The sequence below is a fragment of the Lutra lutra genome, chromosome 8, assembly GCF_902655055.1.
Source record: "Lutra lutra chromosome 8, mLutLut1.2, whole genome shotgun sequence".
Taxonomy (NCBI): domain Eukaryota; kingdom Metazoa; phylum Chordata; class Mammalia; order Carnivora; family Mustelidae; genus Lutra; species Lutra lutra.
Genome location: NC_062285.1, coordinates 27319048 through 27346098, shown reverse-complemented (window position 1 = coordinate 27346098; position 27051 = coordinate 27319048). Strand labels below are relative to the sequence as shown.

The following is a 27051-nucleotide window of genomic DNA, read 5'->3' as shown; positions in this document are numbered from 1 at the left end:
AAATAAGGATTTTTTTTTTTAAAAGGGTTAGGGGCACAGGGGAAGGCTACTATTAGAGCAAGTAGTTGGGGGCCTAATTTTTGCAATATTTACAGAGTAGACTCGATTAATCTAGTTAGTTCTCCAGTTTCATCCTTTCCTCCTTTGGTTAGAAAGTCTAATAGATCTTGTTTTTTTTTTTGTTTTTTTAAAAGGGATGCATTTCCATTTTATTTGTTTATTTGACACACAGATCACAAGTAGACAGAGAGAGAGAGAGGAGGAAGCAAGGCTCCCTGCTGAGCAGAGAGCCTGATTCAGGGCTTGATCCCACCTGGGATCATGACCTGAGCTGAAGGCAGCAGCTTAACCCACTGAGCCACCCAGGTGCCCCTAGATCTTGTATTTTTGCTCACAAAAACATCTCTGGATACAGAGATGAACACAGTGATACACTGAGTACAGTGACCCTGTAGACAAATGAACTGTATTATAGCACTTTTGGTATTAGTGTCCTGGTTTTATCTGGTTTGAGGGGCCAGAGTGCAGGGCTGGAAACCCGATTTAGGGCTGGCCAGGGAGCATCACTCTGAGACTTCCACTGGGGGCTCAGCTGAAGGGTGATAGTTCTGGAGCTGCTGGAGGCCACAGAAGTCAACACAAGGGCTAAGCACAGCCAAAAGCTGAGAAAACGGCCCAGGGACACTGGCAGATGTTTTGGGTGACGCGGGCTTTGGGCATGGCCTGAGCTGGAAACCGTGTCCCTGTTCTCCCCTGTAAGGTGTTGTATTGGGGTTCTGGTATTTGCTCTCCTTGCTGGCTACAGTCACGGTTCAACACCAAGACAGTGATGCCACCCAACCACCTAAATGGATTTGGTTTTTGAAACTTCAAGTACTTTCTGAGGTAAGGACAGGAAATGAAATTCTAAAATATATATACCTGCTTGAGGCAAGGGCCCTGTATTTTCATTAGCTTCTTAACCTTGTTATAATGAATGGAATCAACCATTTTTCAATACCTAACAGCTTGTTTACCTTCAGTAGTTAGGTGGGTAGGAGGACACTAGCCAAATATAAATAAATATTTGTTTCTCATGGATGTTATTCTCTGTTGATTTTACACTCTCTGCTCTGCAGGGATGTGTATTAATTCCAAATAGCAGATAATTAAGAGAAGGACCAAGAAAGTCCCTGTATAGGTCTGTCTTCAAAAACAAAACAAAACAAAACAAAACAAAAAAAACCTTTGTTTAAACACTGATGTAGTAAAGAGTTATTTGCATACCTAGTTATAGAAGTTTATATGGGGGCCGAGGGTGGGAATAATTGACTTAATTTGGAATTCAGATCATTTTTCTTCTAGAAATACTCCTGTCTGTTGGACTACATTAGATAAGTAACAGCTGAAGTTTAAAAATTAACTGGATTAAAAACAGTATCTGCATTTATGTTCTTTTTCATTAGCCTTTGCTGGAGTTTAGCATTTAAATGAAGACTACAGACTACCTGTCATTATACCATATCACCACATGTATTCGGTATTGCTTTTATTTAATGAAAAAAGCTAATTTCAAGTCTACAGGAAGCTAAGCTGAATACAAAGTCTTAGTGAAGGAGGCCTGATGGTCTTATTTATAAAAACATGGCTACTGTCCTTTGGCCTTAAAACTTCAGGAAAGGCACTTCAAATGGCTTTGTGTTTGCATGTTTCAGTGCCAGAGCGTAGGAGTAGACCCTGGCGTCCACGGTCAGATGTTCTTCCGCTACCAGAGCTAGAGGAAACAAAGCACACAAGTTAGATAATGAAGTTCATCAAGGACAATGCCCCTTATCAATCAGTCTTCACTGAGCTACTACTATGTGCCAGATGCTGGAGATCAAGTGGCAAACAAGACATTTTCTGCCTTCAAGGAGCTTATTCTAGTGAGAAAGAAGATGAAAGGCTATATAAGCAGGATTCCATTTCCAGCAAAAGAAGAGCAAGAAAAAAGCGTAAAGGGAGAAGATCACACATTCAGGATGATTTTTGTGTTAAAACGGCAACATTCGGGGCGCCTGGGTGGCTCAGTGGGTTAAGCCTCTGCCTTCGGCTCAGGTCATGATCTCAGGGTCCTGGGGTCGAGCCCCACATCGGGCTCTCTGCTGAACGGGGAGTCTGCTTCCCTCTCTCTCTCTGCCTGCTTCTCTGCCTACTTGTGATCTCTCTTTCTCTCTGTCAGATAAATAAAATCTTAAAAAAAAACCAAAACGGCAACATTCTAAGTTTGTGGATCAATTGTTTGTTTATAGCTCGTTAGAGGGCTCAGTGGTGATTCAGTGGTGATTCTTCCGTCCTCATGGAGGGGTTCATTCGTTTTCTCCACCTCTAGGGAATATGTATTTTCTACACATAAGTTAAGCTGTGTGCATGACAGGACTGGAGTTCTAGCAAGAATGAGGTCTTAGGGGCTCCTGGGTGGCTCAATTAGTTAAGTAAGCATCTGCCTTTGGCTCAGGTCATGATTCTGGGGTCCTGGGATTGAGCCCCAAGCCCCGCGTCTGGCTCCCTGCTCACTGTCTGCTTCTCCCTCTCCCTTGCCCCAGTGGTGCTTTCTCCCTCTCTCCCTCTCTCAAGTAAAAAAAAAAAAAAAAACATATATATATTTTTAAAGATTTTATTTATTTATTTGACAGAGATCGCAGGTAGGCAGAGAGAGAGAGAGGAGGAAGGAGGCTCCCTGTGGAGCAGAGAGCCAGATGTGGGGCTCGATCCCAGGACCCTGGGATCATGACCTGAGCCGAAGGCAGAGGCTTAAACCCACTGAGCCCCAAATATATATATATTTTAAGAAAGAATGAAGTCTCAGAATCCTACATTGTACAGTGGGCTTTAAGGAGAACTCCTGTATCGCTCAGGTGGAGGTGATCAGACTTGGGATCTGTCACTTGTTTTCCTAGCCACTCGTTTAGGAACGTGCTCAGAGACATTGATCCTGGAAGGCAGGGTTATGGCCTCCTCCTCTGTGCACAGCGGGAGCTTGGTAAGTGTTGAAAACTATTTCTTACAGCAAACAACTCAAAATACCTTCCCAAATATTACTTGTTGAATAAATGGTTTGATTACTATATTTTGGCTCTAATAAAGCTAGGAAAAATGGTTTTTCTTCCCCTTCCTCTTTCTACAGATCTGTCCCTCTCTACCTTCCTTCCTCTTCTTCTCTGTCTTCCCCTCCTCTAAGGCTAGAAGGAGGCTGAGTTGGGTGGGAGGGAGAAGGAAGGAAGTTCTTTGCGAGAATATTTCCCTAAGACATAAAGCATTTAACATTTAAGCCCTCTAGTGCCAACATTATCATTTAATTTTCCTGCTGTCTCTTTGGAGACAGGGGCTACCTCTCGTTCCTGTTTAAGGAGAAAAGCGAGGAGAGGCTGTGGAACGTGTTTTGGTTCATGACTAATGCACGGCGGGCTGAGCCTCAGACCCAGGCAAACCCGAAAGACTCTGAGTTGTGCCGTCCATTACTGGCAGCCAGAGATTTCTCTGGGTAAACCATGGCTTTCTTCGGTGTGAGTGTTTCTAACTCTGAGACTTGGTGCTTTTTACCTCAGGTCTAGTTTTTAAAAAGATAAAGTAGGAAGGGACGCTTTCTGGGAATTCTGAAATCACAGTCATTTTTGGAAACTCATACTATACTTACTTTTAAAACAACACGGACATCAGAAATAAAGTTGTAAGCCACTGGTTCTTACGGAAGGGGCAGAAGAGAGCCCTCAAAGCCTCAGGCCAAACAATGCTTCAAGTTACTTTTCGAAGTAAAAAATTTAAAACATTCAGATTAGGAAGACTATCTGTTTCTTTACAAATGAGCAAATGGGGCCCTCCCAGCTGGGCCTCTGTCTCCAGTACAGTATACCCTACTGTCGTTTCATCAGAGGACATTTGTCCACATGACCTTATTTAATTTTTTATCAAATCCCTCTGAGATGGGCTGGCTGGGAATGACATGACGGAACTACATGACCAGTGATTTCCTAGGGGTCACACTGCCAGTCTGGCTCACTGTATTACCGTTTTGCTCTTCATATACCTCAGTCTTTGTGGAAGGAATATTGTCAAATTCTCCTTTAACTTCTACCCTGCAGAGAACCATCCAGCAGGCACTAGGAGGATCAGCTGAGAGAGATCTGCTTAGGCCTCTGCACTGCCACGGATTAGAGATTAGAGGTATAGTTTTGGCAAATCTGCAGGAATATATCTTGACTCTTCCACAGGAAAAAAACAAAACAACAACCCTACTCAAAGCTTTCACTTGACGCAGAATGTTCTGCTCACATTTTCAAACTCTGTGCCACCCAGAAACAAAAATTACTGTTGGGGAACCGCAGTTGTACAACAGTTTCTTCGGTATTTGACTTTAATGAGGAGGAATATAATTACAGAAATGGAGTTCTGTTTAGTGCCCCACTGGCTGGGGCTGAGGCTGGGGAAACATTGAGGAAGTTGGGGAATAGTCTTAAGAATGCTTACCATCCAGTCTCTTGAGCAGGTCATTCTTTGGTAAGGAAATTACTTCGACAAATTCTAAACAAACAAAGTGCACGTGAAAACAAAGCTGAAGAATAAGAGGGCCTACCAGAACACCACAAAATGCCTGTAGCCATTTCCACTGCGCTAAGCCATACACACGGTCAGCCACTGCCAGCTGGGTAACATACCTCCATCTCCTGAAAACAAACACAAGGACGACGTTGGAGCAAGGCCCGCTGTGGTCAAACACTGGAAGACTTTTGTGCAAGACACACTAGAAGTGTGTAAGAATTCAGCAGAAACCTGGGTCTCTGCTAAGTTCATCTGTGTACATAGTAAAAAGCATTCCAACAGTACAAAATCGTTTCTGTTCTCCAAATGTGTAACAGCAACATTTAAAGCATGTTCTAGGAGATACCGTATGTATTTTTAAGTTGTTAAAATATACAAAAGTCCCCATATTAACCATTTTTAAAGGTACAGTTCAGTGGCATTAAATTCATTCATTCTGCGGGACGCCTGGGTGGCTCAGTGGGATAAGCCGCTGCCTTCGGCTCAGGTCATGATCCCAGGGTCCTGGGATCAAGTCCCGCGTCAGGCTCCTTGCTCAGCGGGGAGCCTCCCTCTCTTTCCGCCTCTGCCTGCCTCTCTGCCTGCTTGTGTGCTTTCTCTCTCTCTCTTTCTGACAAATAAATAAATAAAATCTTAAAAAAAAAAATTTTTTTTTTTTAAATTCATTCATTCTGCTGTGCGGTTACCAGCACCATTCTCATCCTCACAAAGAGAAGCTCGGTAGCCACTAAGTAGTACGTCCCCATGCACACTGACCTTACTGTATGTTACATCTCTGTGAATACGAGGATTTTAGGTAACCTCATATGAGTGGAGTTGACAGATTTAGGCTTAAAAACATTTTTTTTCTTCCTTTTTTTTAAGTGAGCTCTATGCCCAAAGTGGGGCCTGAACTTGTGAGCCGGAGGTCAAGAGTCGCACGCTCTACCGACTGGGCCAGCCCGGAGCCCCTGCGGACGCTTTTTTGTCAGGCGGCAAGAAGCACTCAGCACAGCTTTCAGGGTTCATCCCGTTACAGCCCGCGCCGGCCCCGTCTCCTTAAGGGCTGTGCACACACACCACGCGTTGTTTCTCCATGCACCCGCCAGAGGCCGCCGTTTGGGTACTGTGAGTGCCACTACCCAAACACTGCGGCGCAAGGATCTGTGCAAGCGCGCAAGGATCTGTGCAAGGGCCGGCTGCCAGCGCTTTGGAGTGTAGACCCGGGAGTGGCACTGCTCCGAGGACAGCTGACTCTCGCACCGCGGGTCCTGTGCATATTAGCGAGTTTGAACCGTGCATTTAAAATCAGCTGCGGTGGGGGCTGGACCACTCAGGAACACCTGAGCTGGAGAGCAATGGAAGAGTACGGCTGTGACACGTGATGTGTGTGTGTGTGTGTGTGCGCGCACACGCATGTGTGTAAGCAACGCCTTCAGTGGGGTGGGAGACAACAGGGATGGACAGAGGCATCAAAGCTCGAGTCCAAACTTGCTGAGAAATACAAGAGAGCCAGGAATTTCCTAAACACTTCTCTATGGAACCCCGTGCACAGTCACTTGCTGTCCGCTCACAATTATTTATGGATGCTTGCAATACACACAAAACCAGAAATGAGTGATTCTGAAGATTTTTCATTGTCTACTATTGAGACCTGGGGCTCCTATTACAAAGTAGGAATAAACTCCACACAGAAAATATGGAAATACTGTAATTTAACATTTTATAAAGCATAAAATCAGAAAGCATTGAAAGAAAAATGCTAAACGACCTGACGATCAGGAAAAAAGCTTGGAGCCCTGATGAAGTATCTACAAGCCCATTATTCTTCTGACTAGTCACATACCAAAATCAGTAGCAAACTGAATGATATTTAACACAACAGAATCACCTTAAACACACCCACCGCACGCTCACCTGGCTTTGGCTTAGGTCTCACGTTTTCAGCATCATCTCCGTTAATAGTTACTGTCACGATGTGTGTGGTACAGTTTGTCAAACCTGGATCCATACACACAGCTATGGAGAGAAGCGACAGGTCACCCTGACGGACCCCAGTCACATGCCACTTGTTCCCTTACTTAAATGTCTTTGGAAGAAAACGGGGCTCATGATTCCTGGTTAACACAGAACTTGTGAGGAAAGTGACCGCTGGCCCGATTCGCTCAGCAGGGCTGCAGGCCTGCCGAGCACACGCGCAGCCAGCACTCGTGTTTTCCCCTGAGTTCCTCAGTGTGGTGAGTCTGAGCAAAATTAGACACTACACTAATTAGGTCACGCTGTCAACTCCTTTCACCATGTCAAGAAAAGAATTCTAGTGAGGTGCTTGGCATGGGATGAGGTAAGAAATAAAAGATAAAGCTTAGGATGTGGGAAGCTTGGGAAGGTAACAAATTTCACTTTTTGCTCTAGCGTTGGGGCCTTCTTGTTCAAAGTGGCTCCCTTGTGGGGGGTGGCCTGTGTGTAGAGGATGACCAGATCTAACTAGGATTTCTCTTCATTGAACTAGCCAAGACAAAAGCCACCTGAATCCCGAGCTTAAAGAACATCTACATTATCTTTTACACACAGAAGAATCTACGCTTCACTAACTTTCAAGAGTTTGTCCCTGAGTGCTCACCTGGACAGCAATACACACCTGGAGAACATTCTGCAACATCACCTTTATAGCCAGTTTCTTCCTCAAGCTCCCGAAGAGCGGCTGCTTCTGGGCTTTCGTTATCATCGATGAGACCTGGAAGTTCAAATCATTTGTGATTTGAGGGGGGCTAGGGAAAGCCGGTTTTTTTGAAACTCTCCTCCTTCTAGTATAATTGCGGTCGAGCTACCTGAGAAGAATCAGAGGACTGTGGAACGTGGTTGTACAGGTAAAGCTGACTGAGGTTTGGAACTTTTCTCTAAGAAAAAAGGGCGAAAGAAGAAAGCCCTTGGCAGATCAAGTAGGTTCCGACCGCTCCCTTCTGTCGTCTTACTTAGACCTCAACTGTTTCCACGAGTGTCTTGGCACTCGTGTTCTGCAGCCTGGACACCACGGATTCCTGTGAGGAGAAATGGCTTCGTGGTGTTGGACCACTGGCCTGGGTGACGGACCCACCTATGTGCCCCAGCCTGGGAAGCCTGGCACTGTTTTCAGTTTCCTCATGTCACAGTGTCACCTGTGTGCTTTCCTCCCTTGCACAGTGATTCTGGGGCCTGGAAAAAAATGCTGGCATGAACATCACGTGTGAGGGAGAAGGCTGAGAGGCTGGTGGACCTGAGGCAGCTGACAGGGAGGCCAAGTGGGGAGGACCTTAGAACTTGGATTACTTTACTCGAAAGGAAATAATGCAACGAAAAAGTAAAATATAGCCTATTCTGTTACTTTTAAAGTTATTATTTTTTAGTGAAATGGCAGGTAAATGAGAAGGAAAGTTGGTATGCGTTCTCACAGGCTGGAATTTGTACAAAACCTATACCGCTAATGATAAATAAATGAGATGTAATCTCTTCAGATGGGAACAACCCCATTAAGTCCTACAACGATATACAGCTTCAAATTCTGGATAGCTCAACTTAACTGTGCAACTTAAGAGAATATTCTAATGGAAATGAAGACCATTTCCCTGGCCTGTGTACATAGAGGAAGATCAAGATGTCTTTTCCATTCACACAGTTAAGAGTCTGACCTAGTTATTACGGTGAATTTCTGGTTGGAGACGGATCACTAGTGATGGAAAATGAACTCAGCTGACAATTAGGGAAATGCAATTCCTCAAAGAGAAGCTAGAGAGAATGCTGCTGTGAGGTGGCTTGGAAAGGTCGACTGGGATACCACCCTCACCTCACTCTCGGACTTAGCAGGCCACTAGAATGCGATGGGGCAGCTTGCTGCAGGAATGCTTCTGTTTTACTTAGAACCACAGGCACAGATAAAAACGTGTTCAGCGTCTAGGCACTGCAGTTCTCGGTGCTAGGCCTGGCGGCCCCTCGGTTCAGAGACTCACCTGCAGGGAACTCTAGGCAGTAGCCTCCCATCGGCGGTCGGAACTGCTTCACCAGAACAATGCACTCGTAGTGAAGCGTGCGCTGCAGCACTGGGATGACCGCCACACCTGTGGCCGGGAAATAAGACCAAGGAAGATCCCTAATGAAACGTCCGTGAACTTAGCCCAGGGTCAAGGACACATTCTCGCCTACACTAACCTCTGCAGAGGCTCATTTCTCACTCTGAAGGAAGCCAGACAGGGGATGGGAGTGGGGGAGGTGTGGGGCTGGGGGGTGGCTGAAGGGACATTCATCTCCCTGTGCTTGTATTTCCTTTAAAGAATGAATCAAGTCAATCCTGCTGTTTGTGGTAAATGCTAGCTACACTGGATTTCACGGTTTTAGGATCAAGGACCTTTTCTCCCAAGAGGGAAACGTTTTACGTGGCTTTAGAACAAAACACAGACAAAACACAAATTGCCTATGGGGAGCTCTTGGCTACCGCTTTGCCCTCAACTATCCTGGCAGGCAGAAACGGCAGCTAAGGCAGCCACTCTGTTAATTTCCAGTAAAAACAGACAACAAAATGAAAGGGAGAAACAGAGATCTATTGCCCAACTTCCTCTAGACCAGAGATGATTTTCAGGATCTTAGCAGTCAAAGCATTTATTTATGCCTGGAAGGGACAGTGAAATGAATGAACAGAACAGTCTTCTCCTAATTCCATTTCCTCATCAATTTATAAAGCAACTGGTCCATCATAATGTAGGGCCAAATATTTTTCCAAATTAAAGGCTTTCACCTAGGGCCTCTGAACAGAATACAAAGGATTTCTAAAAGTCCTATCTAGACACGGTGTATGGCTTCGAATGACACTGACTTATATTTGTCTATAAATATCCGTATACCCTCCCCTCAGAACACTGTACGAAGAAAGAACAGGAGGCAAAAGTTATTTATAAAGAAAACCTGATCGGGATGCCTGGGTGGTGCATTTGGTTAAGCGTCTGACTCTTGGTTTCGGCTCAGGTCATGATATCAAGGCCTGTACTGGCACGGAGTCTGCTTAAACCCTCTCTCCCTCTGCCCCCATACTCCACCCTCCACCCCGCCACGCTCTCTCTCTCTAAATGAATAAATCTGTAAACCAAAAAAAGAGACAGCTGGGTTTAATCATGTAGCACTGCAAAAAGGAAAGGTAGTTTAAAGATAAAAGATCATAATTGAAGAGAACTGCTCTAAGGTCTTGGTTAAAGTAAAAAGAACCCCGCCTCTGGCAATAATGCGCGGTGACCTCCTTCATGAAGAGCTGTAACGGGTTTGCACTCCTACCATCAGCCGACTGTCCTTTCCTGGTTGTACGTTTCACAGTTTCCCAAGTTCTGTTCAGGCAGAGAAGAAAAAAATCACTGGTATTACAGAGGGGAATGTCCTTGGGGTTTTGGTCTACAACCAGAACTTTCAAATGCAAAGCATGCAAGTGTGCTAATGATAATGATCAAGAAGACCACAGCCATACACATCCGTATAGGAAACGCCCACTGTGCTTTCCTGTCGCTTCTGAAAATTCTTCTGAAGAAAATGTGCCACCCTACATCTAACCCTCTGAGTGCTATCTAAAGACAAGGCCTGTTATTCGCTTGAGCTGCTTTTCAAATTGTTCACTGGAAGTATTTCAGGCTGGGTCATAAATCCACAGGTGAGCAGTTAAGCTGCAAAGCTACTGAGCAGTGTGCAGATTACGGTCCTATGAAAAGTCCAGACTTTTTGCTAAGAAGAGAGGGTATTTGGTACAATAGGAACTACTGAGCTGTTATTTACATGTGACCTAAAATAACAATTGAAGAAAGCAGGACCATTCCATTTATTCATTGAGGAATTATTAAATTTAGGTAAGTGCTCTCTTTTGCATGTATGAGATCTATCTTACCTAAGGGGGAAATGGTCCACAGAGTCAAAAGTGAGATGAGTAGTGACAAGTTCCTGCTCCCTTTCCCTGAGTAGCTGTTTCTTTCTGGGGAATGCTGTCCTGAAAATCTAGTTATTGCTGTAATTGTGTCTGAAGGGGAAGGGCATATGAGGGAAATTCCCCTTCACTCTCTTGTCCCTTCAAGAGAAAGGAATAGCAGATGGGAGTGAAGAAGCAGATGACCTCTGGATCTAGGAGAAATAAGACATGTGAGTGGTGCTGGAGACTAGGGTAAGAAAGGCATCAAGGTCTGCCTCCCCACAGAAGAGTGGGTTTGAGGAGATCGGCTGCCCAGAGGGGCCCTCGCACTTTTGACCTGATCCTCCTTAAGGGTTGGACTGTGCCAAATTTCTACGGAAAAAAATCCAAATATTTACTCTAGTTAAAAAACAAAACAAAACAACCACCCTTCTGGGGGTGCTGGGTGGCTCAGTCGGTTAAGCCTCTCCCTTTGGCTTAGGTTGTGATCTCCAGGTTCTGCGATCAAGTCCTGCATCGGGCTCCCTGCTCAGCAGGGAGTCTACTTCGCCCTCTGCCCTTCCCCGCTGCTTGTGCTCTCTCTCTCTCTCAAATAAATAAATAAATAAAATCTTTTAAAAAACAAACAAACCTTTCCTACTGTAAACTGTAGATCTTTTGGTGTTATACTCAAATTTTAATGGCAAATGTGTCAAAACGAACCTACGAAAACCAAATGCTATTATGACAACTCACAACTGCCCAACATTCTGGTTAGTAACAAGAAGCCAACCAACAAGCAATTCTGATCAGTAAATACAGGTTGCAGGAGACAAAACACCTTTTGGCATAGGTCTCTCTGTTGTCTCTTAAGGTTAGTTGTAAAGACTGAAGAAGACAGTGCTGAGGAAACTGAAGGTACCACCCCAAAAACACTAGGAATAAGGGAAACAGAAAGAGTACCATCATTATAGTGGTTAAGATCAAGTAAAATAACCAGTAACAAGCCATAAATCAGCAAGGAAATATAAATGCACTTATAAGGAATCCAGACCAGGAATGCCTTACAAAAGCTCCAATCATCTTCAAGGGACTCTGAGAGAGACATTTGATTGAGTCAGAAAATCTTGGTCTCTGCCTGCCTACCAGCCAACCCCATAGCCACAAACTCCCTGTAACTGTTCTCAGTTGTAAAGCTACGGACTTAAGAGTAAGTTATCTCAAAAGCTTCTTATAGCTTTAGAATTCTGATTCTAGCTAAGTTATTCCGTTTTTTGAGTCTTTGCTATAGGAAAGCCTGTTTTCCCGTAATATGTTGTTGGCCTAGTCAACAAACACAAGAGGCAGGAATGGCAACAAATGAAGACTTTGGCTCTGTCCCAAAAGTCCATGAAGGGGCACACTGCCAGCAGTTTTTACACCAAATCAATTCCATATCTTAATCCACAAATAATATGGTGGAACAAAGGATTTTCGGGCTGCTATTTCATCCTTACCGACATGCTCATGTATCGGGTAACAGATAAAACATTTTATAAGTTTACTCATCATGAGCTATGGGAAAATCCAGATTCACTCTTCAAAGCCTGACATTCTAGTACAAAATGTCATTATGTTTTGTAAAAGCTCCCTGGAAGTCATGGGAAGATGCCTATGTGTGAGAACGGAGGTGAACGTGCAGTAACAGGCCACGTAAACTTTCGGGTGCACGCCTCAACTACTGAGACAGGCAATCTGGAGGGGAGACCTGGATGAGAGTAATGTGATAAAAAGCCTCCAAATGATTCTGATGCACATCCCTGACTCAGAAATGCTGACGGAGGAAAAGGAGTCAGGTGAAGAGAAGAGCTGGTACAACCAAGAGGTACTCTTTTGATAAATTAGTGTTAAGGGTTTTTATCTGTTATACACTTAAACAATTTTATAGGGAAAAGAGAGCCAAACCATATCACTACCAACTGGGTTCTCATCTGTCTACATTTTCACAGATACAAGCATATTTGAGCATACTGTGTTCCTGAGGCCTGGGACCTGGCCACATTTCTGGACTGTGTTCCTGTACCCACTAGTAATTTCCTACTTAGTTCCGCCCATCAGACTCACATCAGATAAGTGTTCTGTATGCTTCCCCTGTGTTGATGGACTGCAGTGTGTTTAGCTTTCTTACTTTGAGGTTTTAATTTAATAGTGCTATGGAGAGCTTCATGTTTCCTGCAGCTCTCACACTGGCACTTAATAATACTTTTGCTAGTTTAATAAATGTAATTAAAGTGGTTTCAGTTACTACTGGCAAGTCCGCGTACTTTCACACGGAATGTAGATGTACTTCCTCACAATGAAACCCGTATTCTTACCTGATCACTTAGCAAATGGACTTTTTATATTAACGAATTTATATCATGTAATCTGGATACTAAATTTAGTTCTATTTTTGTATTTTCTCATTCCACTTCATTCCTTTTTATATTTCACTGAAATGCTTAATCTATTTTTAAACATTTTTTTCTGGTAGTTAATTATAATATAAAAAAATTTCTAAACAGAAAATTGGAGAAACAGAAAAGGTTTACTACACAGCTGCCTCTAATATTTTGCCAGTTTTCCTTCTAGCCTTCTCTTATAAATACATACATACATACATACACACATACACACGGATAGAATTTAGAACACATATCTACCATTTCCTATGTTGTTATCAACTTAATCACCTTTTTCATATTGCTAGATTGTCTTCAGAGTCTGCCTTGTAGATGACTGCAGAGATTTTGCCAAAGGAATACACTAAAAAATTATTTTCCCACTTTAGATTGAAGAATTTAGACTGAAGAATTGACTCACAATATTGTATCTGAGGTGTGCAACACAGTGACTCAATAAGTAATATTCACCACACCAAGGGTAGTCACCGAAGTTGTTACAGTATCACTGACTATATTCCCTCATACTGTACATCGTATTCTCTTATTACGGTACACTGTTACAGTCATTTCCCAATTTTAAAAATGGTTAGGGTGCTTTCAATTTGTTGTCTTTTTAAATTTTGATGAACATTTTTCAGGCACAAACGTAACTCCACACTGTCAGGAGTGGGATCACTTAGGTCGAAGGGTGTCTTGTCATAGTTTCATGGGAACTGGCACATACTATGAAATGCTTTTGCAAAACTCCCCCTCCCCAACCACCAGTTCCCATTTCCATGAGCAAGGTGTAAAGGATATAAGTTTTACTACAAACCCAGCACTATCCTCTCCTTAATCCTTCTAGTTTACAAATTAAAAATTGGTGTGACTGGAAGGAGGCTGCCTGGATGGTTCATTATTCTGCTGCTTTATCAGCCTAAGTGAGGCTTGGCCCCAAATTTCAGGTTCATACAAACCTCCTCAGGGAGAATGGTGTTAAAAATCAATTCCCGATTAGTTGTTATAACATACTGACAGTGTAATTTTATTCAGAGATTATAAGCAATCCAGACATTCTGACAATGGGAAAGCACTGAAATAAATTTTTTCATTTAAGACCAAGTTTATAATGAGGACACTATCAGAGTTTATGCCAAATGCAAAACGGAGACCTGACTGACAACCCAAACACTGTGCATTTTACAAGAGGGAAAAAAAATCCTTTACCTTATTTTACCAGTAGGATCCATGTATGTTGTTTTTTCAAGCTTGACCCATTTTCCTTCTGAAATTAACTAAAAGGAAACATTAAATTGGGAGACTTTCAAACTGAGGATTTTATTTAGAAGGTTTGTTTTCTTTCAGATTTTCTCTGCCTGGCCCTCCCAATGACCCCCTATCCCTCCCAGTAGTTGTGTGAAGGTTTTCAGTTCAAAGTATGGAAAGTTTTGATTCTGAAGGGTGGTTCAGCTTCTTTCTGGAGTTTTGGAAGTGATCCTGAGAGGTGAAAAGAGGTGATAGTTGAAAAACTCTTGGGGGGTGCAGGGGAGTGGAGAGGGAGAACCAGGAGTGAGGGGTTTTCGGGGACCTAGTGTTCTATCCTCTAAGCTGGGCGCTCGTCACACACATGTGGTTAGTGGGTAGAGACTCATTAGTGTGGTTTATGGTCAGCGACCGCACCAGGAGGCTGACTGAGGAAACCATGTTCAACAACTGCATTTCCAGGGACACGTGGGTTTCCCACCCCATCCAAGACAGGTGGCCCAGGAGTGTTCTCCCTAGACAATGAGTTTCCGTTACCTGGACTAACTTACCTATGGCACTATACTGAACTGACAGGAGAGATTCACTGTGGACATAAAGCAGTAGCCTTTTCCTCACTATCCTATCTCTCACTTCTGGCCAGCAGCAACCTAATAATTATCAGCAGATCTATTCACAGACAACATGGAAAGATTTTTAAATCGTAAACAACTGTAGGAAGATGTCAAGGTCAGAGTTCCAAGGTGAAGGACTTAAAATTTATCCATTGAAATGGTTCCTGCAGAAAGAGACTTATTAAAAGCTAAATCAAATAACAATAACACAAACATTAGTTCTGGAATTCAGACTACAACTAACAACTTAGATTGTTACTGTTCTTAAACATAGATATGTTTAAGCTAACTAAGATGTGATGTGATACCTAAGTATGAAATGTCTAAACCCTAAAACTCACATATGATTTATTCTTCTACCCAGGGAAACTTTTAATAAAATTTTGAGAATTTTTGTATTAACAGCCAAAATCCACTTTAAAAACAGCCTCCATTTCACTAGTGCATATCATTCAGAGACATACTATTGCTCCCACACAAGGGCAAAATGTCCCTGGTCCTAAAAAGGGAGTAGGAACAATGTTTAAGAAACTGTCTTTAAGAATTAAATACACACACAAAAGAATTAAATACAAGCATCTGAAACAAACAGTTCCTACCTTCATTTAAACTCAGCTCTGGGAAGGGGGTGCAGAGAGGAGAAAAGGAAGTGAAAAACAATTTATACCTCCTCTGAAATAATAGACTGTTTGGTATTTTGAGGAGGATCCGCTGGTTCTTGGTTCTCCATTTTCAAACTACTTCGTCTTTATAGTCCTCAGGTGGGAAGTTCACGCTGGAAGATAATAAAATTTGTTTAGGCTACATTTATTTTTCTGAATTAAACATTTGTCCAGAGGCCACCAGTCAGAGTACTTAAATGGTAAAAAACTTTTCTGACGTCGTCAAAGCCACTTTTCTCACGTGAACCTGGGAGGACTGCCCCAGATGGAAAGTAAATGCCAAGGCCCCAGGAAACACCCAGGGAAGAACTCTCAAGCCATCCTAGTCAGATTCAGCTCCCCTTAGCTAAGCTCTTATTGGGTGGGCGCTGACACACAGACATTCTTGGATTTTTTGACTCTAAATTGAAAAGCTTTCCAAGGAGGAAACAGTACAAAAATTGTATACCACTCCCCATTCCCACCCCTTCACTGCTGTCCCTTATCTACCTTTGACAGCTCAACTGTAAGACTTCCATGAGCTGCCTGTTTTTACCTCCCACAGATCTTTTTTTTAAACTTGTGGTAAGTGGATATACCATTTTAATAATGTTAAATTGTGCAGCTCAGTGGAATGAAACACATTCATGTTGTGGCCTGTTCACTTTAAAGTTTCAACATGTATCGAAGTCACAGCGATGCATGAGTTGGCCAGTAGCACCAGCTCTGTTGCGGAAGGAGCAGGCCCCGTCCTGTTCCATGTGTTGTACACTACTCCAGTCTCTATTCTTGGCTTATTCTCCTGTTTTGTATACCCTGAGTGTCTGAAAATCTTCTTCTGCCCTCAAAGTGGACTGACTAACCTGGCTGCATATAGAAGTATGGGCTGAAAATCACTTTCTACCAGAAATATGGAGGCCTTGCTCAGTTGTCTTGTGTTGGCTGCTGTGACATCTAATCCTTTTTCTATGGAGCCTATTTTATTTCTCTGGAAACCTGTAGTTATTCATGTCTTTGTTGTTGATGTTATTGTATTGGGAACTCAAATGGGCCCTTTCTTATTTTTATTGAGGCATAGTTGGCATACAATATTTTATTAGTTTCTGGGGTACAACATAGTGGCTCAACATTTATATATTTTATGAAGTCATCCCCAGGAAAATCTCGCTACCATCTGTCACCATATAAACTTGCTACAATATTATTAACTATATTCTCTATGCTGTACATTGTATTCCGGTATCTTATTTATTTAATAGCTGGAAGTCTGTATCTTTTGTGTTTTTGAAGATTTACTTTTGAGAGAAAAAGCGAGTGCTCACGACCATGTATGAGTAGGAGAGGGACCAAGGGAGACTGAGAGAGAGAAAGAGAGCGAGCCTCAAGCAGATTTCTCCCAGCTGAGCTCTGAACCTGTCGAGAGTTTGATCTCACAATCCTGAGATCATGATCGGAGCCAGAATCAAGAGTTGAACACTTAACAGTCTGAGCCACCCAGGCACCCCTGTAAGTTTGTACCTTTAATCCCCTTCCCCTGTTTTGTCAACGGGTCCTTTCAATCTGAGAACCATACTGTGCTTCTTTATGGGGAACTTTTCTTGAAATATTTCATTGATAATCTCCTCCCTTCTATTTTCTCTGTTCTTTCTTTTAGGAACTGATATTTAGCTGTTAGACTTCCTGAACTGATCCTCTGTCTTGTCTTTTTTCATTCCTATTTTCTATTTCCTCGTTATTCTCTCTACAGTTCTCAGGGGCCACTCCAATGCTTTACTGCTCTTAAGATCTGTAGTTCCCTCACCTACTGTACCTCCTAACGTTTGCTATGTTTGCTCCAGGGAAGATACAGACCATCAACATCAACTATCCGAACAAATGTCTTGGAGGAAAGAGTGTCTTTGCTCTCTCCCTTCCTTCCCTTCCTTTCTTTGATTTAATTTATTTATTTGACAGGGAGAGAGAGAACAAGCAGGTAAAGAAGCAGGCAGAGGGAGAAGCGGAGTTCCCTGATGAGCAGGGAGCCCGATGAGGGGCTCAAACCCAGAACCCTGGGATCATGATCTGAGCTGAATGCAGATGCTTAACCCACTGAGCCACCCAGGCACCCCACTCTGTTTCTTCTGAGACCTAACGTAGTAACATCACATTTGCAATTTTTATCTCAGATGGCAAGTATCGTCCATCCTAAAACACACCCAACAAAACAAACACATTTAACCTTCTTACAACCCTATTCTCTCCTTCTGCCTTGCTAGACTTCTTAAAAGAACAGATGATACCACTGTGTGCACTTACTCAGCCCAGTGCAGTCTACTCCCTTACCATCTGCCTATCTACTCCATCTACCTATCACCCCCAAGCTAGAAATAGAGATAGCTCCAATCCCTTATTCTCCTTCACCAACTTATAATTTACCCATTGTAAGTCCTAAAAATTCTGTCTCTAACATTTCTTAAAAGTGTCCTATCTTTACCATCACTGCTCTGGCTGAAAACCTCCCACCTGGGATGAAATTTCCAAAGCCATCTCCTCGACATTAGATTTTTCTTTATGTTGTCCAGTGTTCAACACTGCTCACAGTTGTGTTGGTATAGAAACTCCCTAAAATTACTGCTGAATAAATGAAGGAAGATGGGACACCTGGGTGGCTCAGTTGGTTAAGCATCTGCCTTCAGCTCAGGTCATGATCCCAAGGTCCTGGAATCCAGTCCTCCACAGGTTCCTTGCTCAGTAGGGAGCCTGCTTCTCCCCTTGCTTGTGTGCTCCCTCTCTGACAAATAACTAAATAAAATCTTAAAAAATAAATAAATGAAGGAAGGAGTAAAATGAATCTGGTAGGGTAAGTCTAGACAGCCATTCTGTTCCTAAGTAAATTAGGTTAGTTTGGGACCTGCTTAGACTTATTTTGAAGAATAGCTCTTTGTCTACTTGTCTTTATTTGACTAACTTAGTTAAACTCAATTTCAAAATTTTCTTGGCACCTAGTTTTAAAGAGATTCACACTTCTTGATTTCAAAAGTTACTATAAAAGCCATAGTAATCAAGATGGTGTGGGTACCTGCATAAGGCCAGACATATCAACTGATGGAATAGAGAGTCCAGAATTAAACCCACAGATTTATATGGTCTAATGATTTTCAACAAGAATGCCACCATTTGGGAAGCGTGGGTGGCTCAGTGGGTTAAGCCTCTGCCTTTGGCTCAGGTCACCATCCCTGGATCCCGGGATCTAGCACCGTATCAGGCTCCCTGCTCAGCAGGAGGCCTGTTTCTTCCTTTCCCACTCCCCTATACTTGTGTTCCCTCTCTTGCTGTCTGTCAATTAAATAAAAAAAAAAAAAAAAAAGAATACCACCACTCAAGGGGGGTAACGGATAGCGTTTTTCAAGAGATTGTTCTGGGCTTAGATACATACATTCATAAGAATGAAAAAGAACCTCACGGGTGCCTTGGTGGCTTAATCAGTTGAGCGTCTGACTCTCGATTTCACCTCAGGTCATGATTTTGGGGTCATTGACCCTGCGTCGGCCTCTACACTTGGTGCAGAGTCTGCTGGCGATTCTTTTTCTCTCTCTGTTCTTTCCCCCCAACTTGCGCTCCTGTGCTAAGTAGATGGGATCTTCAGAAGAAAAAAAAAAGGAAAATGAACCTCTACCTAACACTGTATATAAAAATTAACTCATAATGGACAACTTATGTAAGAGCTAAACCTACAAAATTCTTAGAGAAAGCATAAGTGTAAATCTTCATGTAGGTTAGGCAATGATCTCCTAGATGTGATCCGCAATGCACAAACAACCAAAGAAACTACATATCAACTGGACTTCCTCAAAATTAAAAACTTGTGTGCTTCAAAGGATACCATCAAGATAGAAAAAAACAACCCATAGAATGGGAAAAAAAGTCTACAAATTTGATAGGAGAACTGTGCCTGAAATATGCAAAAAATCTTAGAATGCAATAATTAAAAGACAACCTAATTAAAAATAGACAAAGGACCTAAACAGACATTTTTCCAAAGAAGATATACAAATGGCCAATAAGCCCATGAAAATATGTTTGGCATTTTTAACCATCAGAGGAAGGCAAATCAAAACCATAATGAGATACCACACTTCACCCCTACTATGGTGATTATAATAAAAGGTGGAGAATAACAAGTGGCAATGAGGATGTAGAGAAACTGAGACCCTCATATGCTGCTGGAAGCAATGCAAGATGCTGCAGCCATTTTGGAAAACAGTCTTCAAAAGGTTAACCAGAGTTCCCATATGACCCAGCAATTTCACTCCTAATATATACCCAAGAGAAATGAAACATACACTCTCACAAACACTTTTACATAAATGTTCATCACAGTATAATTCGTAATACCCCCAGAGTGGAAACCTAAATGTCTATCAATTGATGAGTAAATAAAATGTGGTATATCCATTCAATGGAACACAATTCACCCATAAAAAGAGTGAAGTACTGACACCTGGTACAAGATAGATGAACCTTGAAAACATTATGCTAAGTGAGAGAAGCCAGATACAGAAGGCCAAATATTGTAAGATTCCATATATATGAAATACCCAGAAGAGCAAATCTGGAGATAGAGAAAGCAGATTAGTTAGTGGTTGCCAAGGGAATGGGGGGGGCGGGGGAAGGAGAGTATAGGGAGTGACTACTTGCGGATATGGGGCTTCTTTTTGATGAAAGGTGTTCTAGAACTTAGTGGTGACGGTGGCACTATCTTGCAAATACACTAAAAACCATGGAATTTTACAGTTTAAGAAGGTGAATTTTATGGTATGTGAATTGCATCTCAATTAACAACCACTACCTCTGCAGTCTTAGAATCCCCAAGAGACAAACAGTTGTGTTGTTGAAAGCCACAGTAGATCCAAAGATTGACCAAGTCTAGGAGACTACTTCATGGAGCTTTGCTTTGGATTCAACAGACTAATAATATATATGGCATTACTGTACCCAAGTGATCATTTTACTGTCCACTGGGTGTATATTTTGCCTGATACTCAATATATATTTCTGTTGTAAAATTAAATGTATTTCTGTTGCATCATGAGATTAATCAACATTGTTGCCTGCAGATTATTTTGTGGGCAAACCGAGGAATTCAATTTCCAGTAAGAACTTTGGCAAAAAAGTAAAACTTGAGGCATTAGGGAAGAAAGAAATGACTTTATGCTAAAGAAATAAAAAACACTTAATGAAGACAGAAAGAAATGTGTATACATTTTCACACTCGCTTAACCATGAAGAAGTATGCACAAATTGTATTAATGTTCATAAAAAATGAATTATCGACTGGATCTTAGGTAACTTGGCTAGAGCACCCTGTGGCAGAGGGGCTGGAATTCCAGTGTGGTGTGTCCTCAGTGCTGGAAATGCAGGAGTTCACTGCACAAATGCCCTGCCTACCAGGAGCTTACTTTCTGGTGGGAGGAAGGGGAGAAAACTGAGGAATATACAAAATTTACATTAGAGACTCTTAAGTTTTACAGAGGAAGATGAACGTGATCAGGGAAGCCTCCTTTGATTTGGTGACGTCTGAACAGACGCTAGAAAGTTAAATAAACAGTAAGCTATGTGCATATTTAGAGACAGTCATTTAGCACAGTGACTATATGCCTATAGTGTAACAAAAGAGGCAGTCATTCCTGGTAAACTTTTAACTAGCATTAGTTTACATATGGCAAATAATTTACATCGTTAGGTAATCAAAGCAGTCTGCTGATCCAGAGGAACACTAACCACAGGTTAAATCAAAGGCTGGCTACTGGTCATTGCCTGAGTGGTCTCTACAACCAGGTAAAAGAACTTTCTCTATCTAGATTTTTATCTTCCAGATTTCCATTTCCTTCTATTAGGAACATATACATCACAGAAAGAATATTTCCTCTGCTCTTAATTCTGTTACTTGAGAGAAACTTTTAGGCAACCAAGGGAACCCATTTAGTTTACGAAGTAATCTGAAATTTACATGCAAAATGGTTGGATTAAGTAAAATTTCGACCTCCTTTTGAAAAGTTGTATTTTGGGACGCCTGGGTGGCTTAGTTGGTTGGACGACTGCCTTTGGCTCAGGTCATGATCCCGGAGTGCTAGGATCGAGTCCCACATCGGGCTCCCAGCTCCACGGGGAGTCTGCTTCTCTCTCTGACCTTCTCCTCGCTCATGCTCTCTCTCACTGTCTCTCTCTCTCTCAAATAAATAAATAAAATCTTTAAAAAAAAAAGTTGTATTTTTTGACTCCAAATAACTTTTCTTTTTTTTTTTTTTTTTTAATAAAGATTTTATTTATTTATTTGTCAGGGACAGAGGGAGAGAGAGCGAGCGAGCACAGGCAGACAGAGAGGCAGGCAGAGGCAGAGGGAGAAGCAGGTTCCCTGCCTAGCAAGGAGCCCGATGTGGGACTCGATCCCAGGACACTGGGATCATGACCTGAGCTGAAGGCAGCCGCTTAACCAACTGAGCCACCCAGGAGTCCCCCAAATAACTTTTCTGATGTCTACCCAAACTTCTTAAAAACAGAACTGCAGGCCTCAAAAGGCTGAACACCACCAGAAGTTCATAAAAGAAGAGTTAGATCATCTGTAACTTTCCGTTAAAAGGGTTCCTAATCTGGACTCCCAGAAAGTCTAGACAAAATGGAGGTCATCCCCCATCCCCAGGTGAGTATATAGGGGCAAAGGGGCCACTAGCTCCTTCAGATTTACATATAACTTTAAGGCATTTAAATTACCTGCTAGGCCCCCTTATCTTTATCTCTTTATAGCCTCCTCCAGACTGTAAAAGGGATTGTTGATGGTCAAAAGGTGGAAAAGTACTATTCTGAAGGATGATCCATCATTTAACCAGTTTAGTTAAACTCTATTATACCAGTCTCAGTAATCAAAAGATGGGAGTTTTGGTCAGCAAATGTTAAGCTATAAACAGTTGTTTCAAACAGATTGTATTAAAAAAAATATTTAAGCTAGACTGTTAGAGAGCTAGGAAGACAACAAACTACAGACATAAATTACAAAAAAGGAAAAAAAAGTGGGAAGCAGGGCTGAGCCTCTCCAGGGTAATTGGAATGCAATCAGCCCCAAGAGGCAACAGTATTTTGAAGCAATCTGCTGACAGTGTAAATAACCAAAAAATGTGGTTAAAGGGTGATTTCAAAATAATTTCTTTATTCTGTGATTCCCAAAATGTTCAAGATTATAAAAGCATCTCAAAAATACTACTGAAACAGAAAAAAGAATATTATTTTTAGCAACATTTCAAAACTGGAAGCTAAATGGTGCCATGTGGGGACTGGTCCCTACAAGTAAGGCAGTACAGAAAGAAACAAGGCTCCATTGCACGCTGAACACTCCTGTCTCAGTGACTGTGATAGAGCTTTCCTGAGCTGACTCCATCCTATTTTCAGATTTGAAAGTAAAGTGTAATGTAAATTTTATCCAATTCCTTAGCTAGAATTTCAAGTCATTTACATTTTGCTGCTAAGCTGCTAAGATGTACATGTTATACTTAAAATAATACCCGTGTACATAACACACATGTGTTCTTCTGTTTTAACTCACATAATCTGTTTTATGTAGTTTTTGTTTGGTCTGAACACTGAAGGTCTATGATATGTTAGCTGTATTTTTCCAGGGCACCAGAAACTCTCATGAGGGAAGACATCACAGGATTCTTAGAACTGCCATACGGTGGTAGGCAGGAGGTTAACTGACTTTATGAGAGGGGCAGTTCAAATGTTTGAAACACACACAGTGCAAACTGACCCATAATCCTGCCCTTGGGGACCTCATAGTTGGACTCGCAAGGAACCAGAAGGGTAAATGCCTATTACAGAGATAAAGCAATACCAGGGTGTTTTAAGTGAGCAACAAATCACATCCACTTGGGAGGCAGGGAAAGTAGTAGACTTTGAAAAGTCTACCACTACTAAGAAGCCTTTTGATATTAAGATATGATTTAGACACCAAGACAGGGAAAGCATTTCAGGAAGGAACCACATGAAAAACAGAAACACTAATTAGGGGAAGGGTTGAGAAATTACTATAGTAGAGTTTGGCAAGCTCTGTGGTTCTCAATCTCCCCCGCCCCACCGCAAACTAACCCCACATGATGGGTGATGTTAACATATGCAAACACATTTCTAAGGGCTTACACAGATTTGGCTTGATGCCTGCCCCCTCCCCCAAATTTGCGGGCAAATAAAGAGCCCCAAAACGCGGGCATGCCACAAGCTCCTGCTACTATGTAAGCACCTCTTGGGGATAGCACTTAAAAATTCCCCACTGAAGGGAGGAAGAAAAATGATTTTTTTCATAATCTTGGGTATTTCAGTACTAGTAACAACAGCTGAATTCAGGTTAAGTGGGGGCAGAGTTTGCACTCAGGCTTCTCATTATTCAGTTATTACCATACTGGAATCCCTACGGTTTGCTGAGGTTGCAAAGTGAGGCAAAAAAATCAAGAAATAACATGCTGGCGACTCTCTCCCAGATAAAAGTTGAGTATTGTAAACATCGTTTACATTCAACCAAATAAAAGGTGTAAAGCTCAAATCACAAGCAAAGCTTCTGACTGACCAAGGTCAGGCAGTTGGAACAGTTTAATAATTGGATTGAGATATTTCCAATAAGGCATTTTGAAAGAAATTAAGTGGGAGAGGATTAATTTTTGCAAAAATAACTTTATGACTGTGTAAGTCAAGCATCAAATGCTTAGGCCTGTCCAAGATGTCATTCCACATTCTTTCAGAATAATTACACAGAAAAGCCACGTGATTTATAATAAATAAGTAATCAATTGGGATAGCTATATTTAATGGTCTTGGTTATAATCATAAAAATTTTAAAAACTTAATTTTTTAAAAGATATTTTGACCATTCCTTCTTTTGTACCACTTATGGCAAAATTTTGGTATCCATCTCAAATGGATCCACTTTAAGTGAACTCTCCTTTGCTGACAATTATCCTCAGATACCGAAGACTTCCTGTAATTTGTTAGTTATGGAAAGCCACCGAGTTTCTTTTCTTTTCTGGCAGATGTGGGGGTTGGATGGGCAGAGAGGTAACATTTTCCTGAAATGACGCTACTTGGTGATTTATAATCATTACTTTTAGTTTGGGTTGTGGACTAATTACCCTTGGGAGGGTTAATTGGTTACAGCTGTACAGTAAAGAACCTTTTGCAATAGCTCAAGCAAGAGATACCATAGGTTTGGTCTAGGGTGGTAGCGGTGGCAAGGAAACAGACTTAATTCCTTGCATATGAAACTTTATTACTTGTCCTAAACCAGTGTCTATGGAAGGGGTTTTCAAAGTTAATTCCAAGAAGAAGTTCTTAAAGGACTTTGGGGCTTCAGGAGAAAGGGGTGGTACAGTCTTTAAATATGGACACACTGAGTTTGAGATGTTGACATGATATCCAAGTGGATAAAACCAGCAGGTAGATGGAAGTATTAATTTAGAAGGATTAGTCATGTGGGTTTAGGGCAGGAAATGTTTTCCATTATTTAATTTAAAATTACACAATAACCCCCCTCCCCCACAATCATTTAGCTACTGATATTTTTAGGCATGCATGAGAAAAAGCAACTATTTCCATTGTTGTAAAGGTTTTATTGAAGAAACTTGAGAATAAACACTTCATGGCTAAGTGAAGAAAAGACAAACATGGTGGCTATAAAATAATCAAAGGGAATTTAGCTGTATCCATTCACAACAAAGAGCATCCGTTTGTAATGTTGATTTTTTTGAGGCTAGTTAAATGTGTAACTAGTTAACTTAAAAAATCAACTGTAATACTAAAAAGTCACCAAACTCACTTAAAGCATATAGCTCAAATAAAAGACATCTGTAACAAATTCCGTCCCTGTAGTGTTTATATTTAAGTTTACAAATTTGGCTGCTTCTCTACAAATAACCAGTTCTGTACTAATGCTTTGCAGTTGCCTCTACCTCTACACTCAAGTTTCCTGGGCTGTTAACATATTACTCCTCCCAGAAGGACTATATTCCCAGTTTCTACTTTCTTCTATACATCTATTAATTCCTATCTCCAACATAAAATACCTTACCCTAATTCGCCTCATCAATGCTAATAATTCCTTCAGCAGCAACCTATTTATTCCTAGGTCAAATCAAAACGAACATCTGGAGTGATTGCTCCATTCAGCTTTAGGTTTCCCTTAGATCTGGCAGTCTGGCACAATTCTCTCACATCTATGGAATATTGCTTCATTTCCCCCTCGAAACAGAAAGCACTACATAATCCTGGATATCAGAAATCCTTAGGAAAAACTACTGCCGCCCCTCCCCCAGCATACACTGCAACATTGTAACTTACCCCTGCTTTGAAAAACGTATCTTTAAAAATGATCCTCCCAACTAAACCACTTAGCCAGTAACATTTTTGAGAAAAACAAAACATGAAACTCTTTGGGGGAGGAGTTTCTAACTCTAAATAGGCAGAGGATCCTATAATTATCCTAATGAATACTTTTCTGAAGAGGCCTGTAGACGGTGGGGTTCCCCCCTCTTTCTAATCTAAAACTGCTCAGACCGACCAGAGTGTGCTGTTTGAACGAGGTACCTAAAATGTGTGCCCTTAGACAGACGTGACTGGGACAAACCCAAGTCAAATTACTCAGCAGCTAGAATCTGATTCTTCTGCAGAAACAAACAAAAGTGAACTTCTAAAATATTCTATTGTCTGGTCGCCATCTGATACATCATCACGAAAGGAATAAGGAAAATAACAGTGATGGAGAAAAGAGGAGGGAAAAGAATGATACTGCAAATTTCACTAGACTAGAATTCTTCCAGTCTTACGATTCCAGCATGGTCCGGCTACTGATACCATCTGGCTGTATTTTTCCAGGCTGCTACTTTGGCAGGGCTGGGATAAATGAATTTCACGCTCAAAGGAGTCACCTCTCCCCCTTTCGTCGGTTTCCCCCCAATTTCTCTCTCCTCTTCTACCTTCACAGGAGCAGACGGAAAGGGTTCTCTCCCTCTCTCTCAAAATCCTCCGCCAAGAACGAAAAAGAGGTGCCATTCCCCCCTTTGCAGATGCTTCAACCACCGCACCCACATGAAGAGGTAACTGCGGTGTTTCCTGCTTTCTCTGCACCGAAGAGCCCGAGCCCAAGCTCTTCTACCCAGCCTCAGGTTTTCTCTAAACTGGCCCTCCTTTCCGCGCCTTCGCGGCGGCCGCCCCCTCGCTTTCCGGGACACGAGCCCAGTCCGCAGACTGGGACACGCGCGCGCGCGGCTGCCGGCACGCACCAGAAGTACTCCCTCCCTCGTCCCCAAAGAGGGGACTGTACAGGATTGGCCCGCGCCCAGTTACCTACTCCAAGTGTGGGGTGAAGGGGAGGGTACTCCTTTGGGGAGGGGGACGAGAGAAGAAAGCACGAATCCGAGGCAGCAATCTCAGAAGACCCGGTGCTACTGCTTCAGGCACAGCCGCACCTCGCGGTGATAAGAGGATGCGCGCTCGGCCCCTCCCGGCCCCCGTAGAATTCCCCGCCCGTAACCTTGCCTGAGACAATTACCTTCCGGGGCGGTGCGCGTCTTAGAATCTCGTTCTTACCACGTCCGGAATTCCTTTTTCGGGACGCGAACGCTTTGTGTGTGTGCGTGTGTGTGCGTGTGTGAGTGAATACTGAAAGGACGCCCCGCGACGCTCCTCGC

The 27051-nt window shown here is 42.3% G+C and overlaps 1 protein-coding gene across 6 annotated transcripts; it reads right to left on the bottom strand.

The window, feature by feature from the left end:
• Nucleotides 1-1513: 1513 nt before the first annotated feature.
• NUDT5 (nudix hydrolase 5) lies at nt 1514-27051 on the bottom strand. 6 transcript variants are annotated; one of them, XM_047741980.1, is made up of 10 exons: nt 26913-27051; nt 15373-15480; nt 14056-14123; nt 9832-9881; nt 8520-8627; nt 7175-7270; nt 6454-6555; nt 4674-4682; nt 4486-4539; nt 1514-1753 (listed from the first exon to the last, which is right to left on the bottom strand). In XM_047741980.1, exons 2-10 carry the CDS (start codon nt 15433-15435, stop codon nt 1644-1646), a joined length of 660 nt encoding a protein of 219 aa, XP_047597936.1. In that variant the 5' UTR covers nt 15436-15480; nt 26913-27051; the 3' UTR covers nt 1514-1643. The 6 variants fall into 6 exon arrangements, with proteins under 6 accessions (XP_047597936.1, XP_047597935.1, XP_047597937.1 ...); XM_047741979.1 differs by lacking the exon at nt 26913-27051 and adding an exon at nt 26712-26869; XM_047741981.1 differs by lacking the exon at nt 26913-27051 and adding an exon at nt 26708-26856.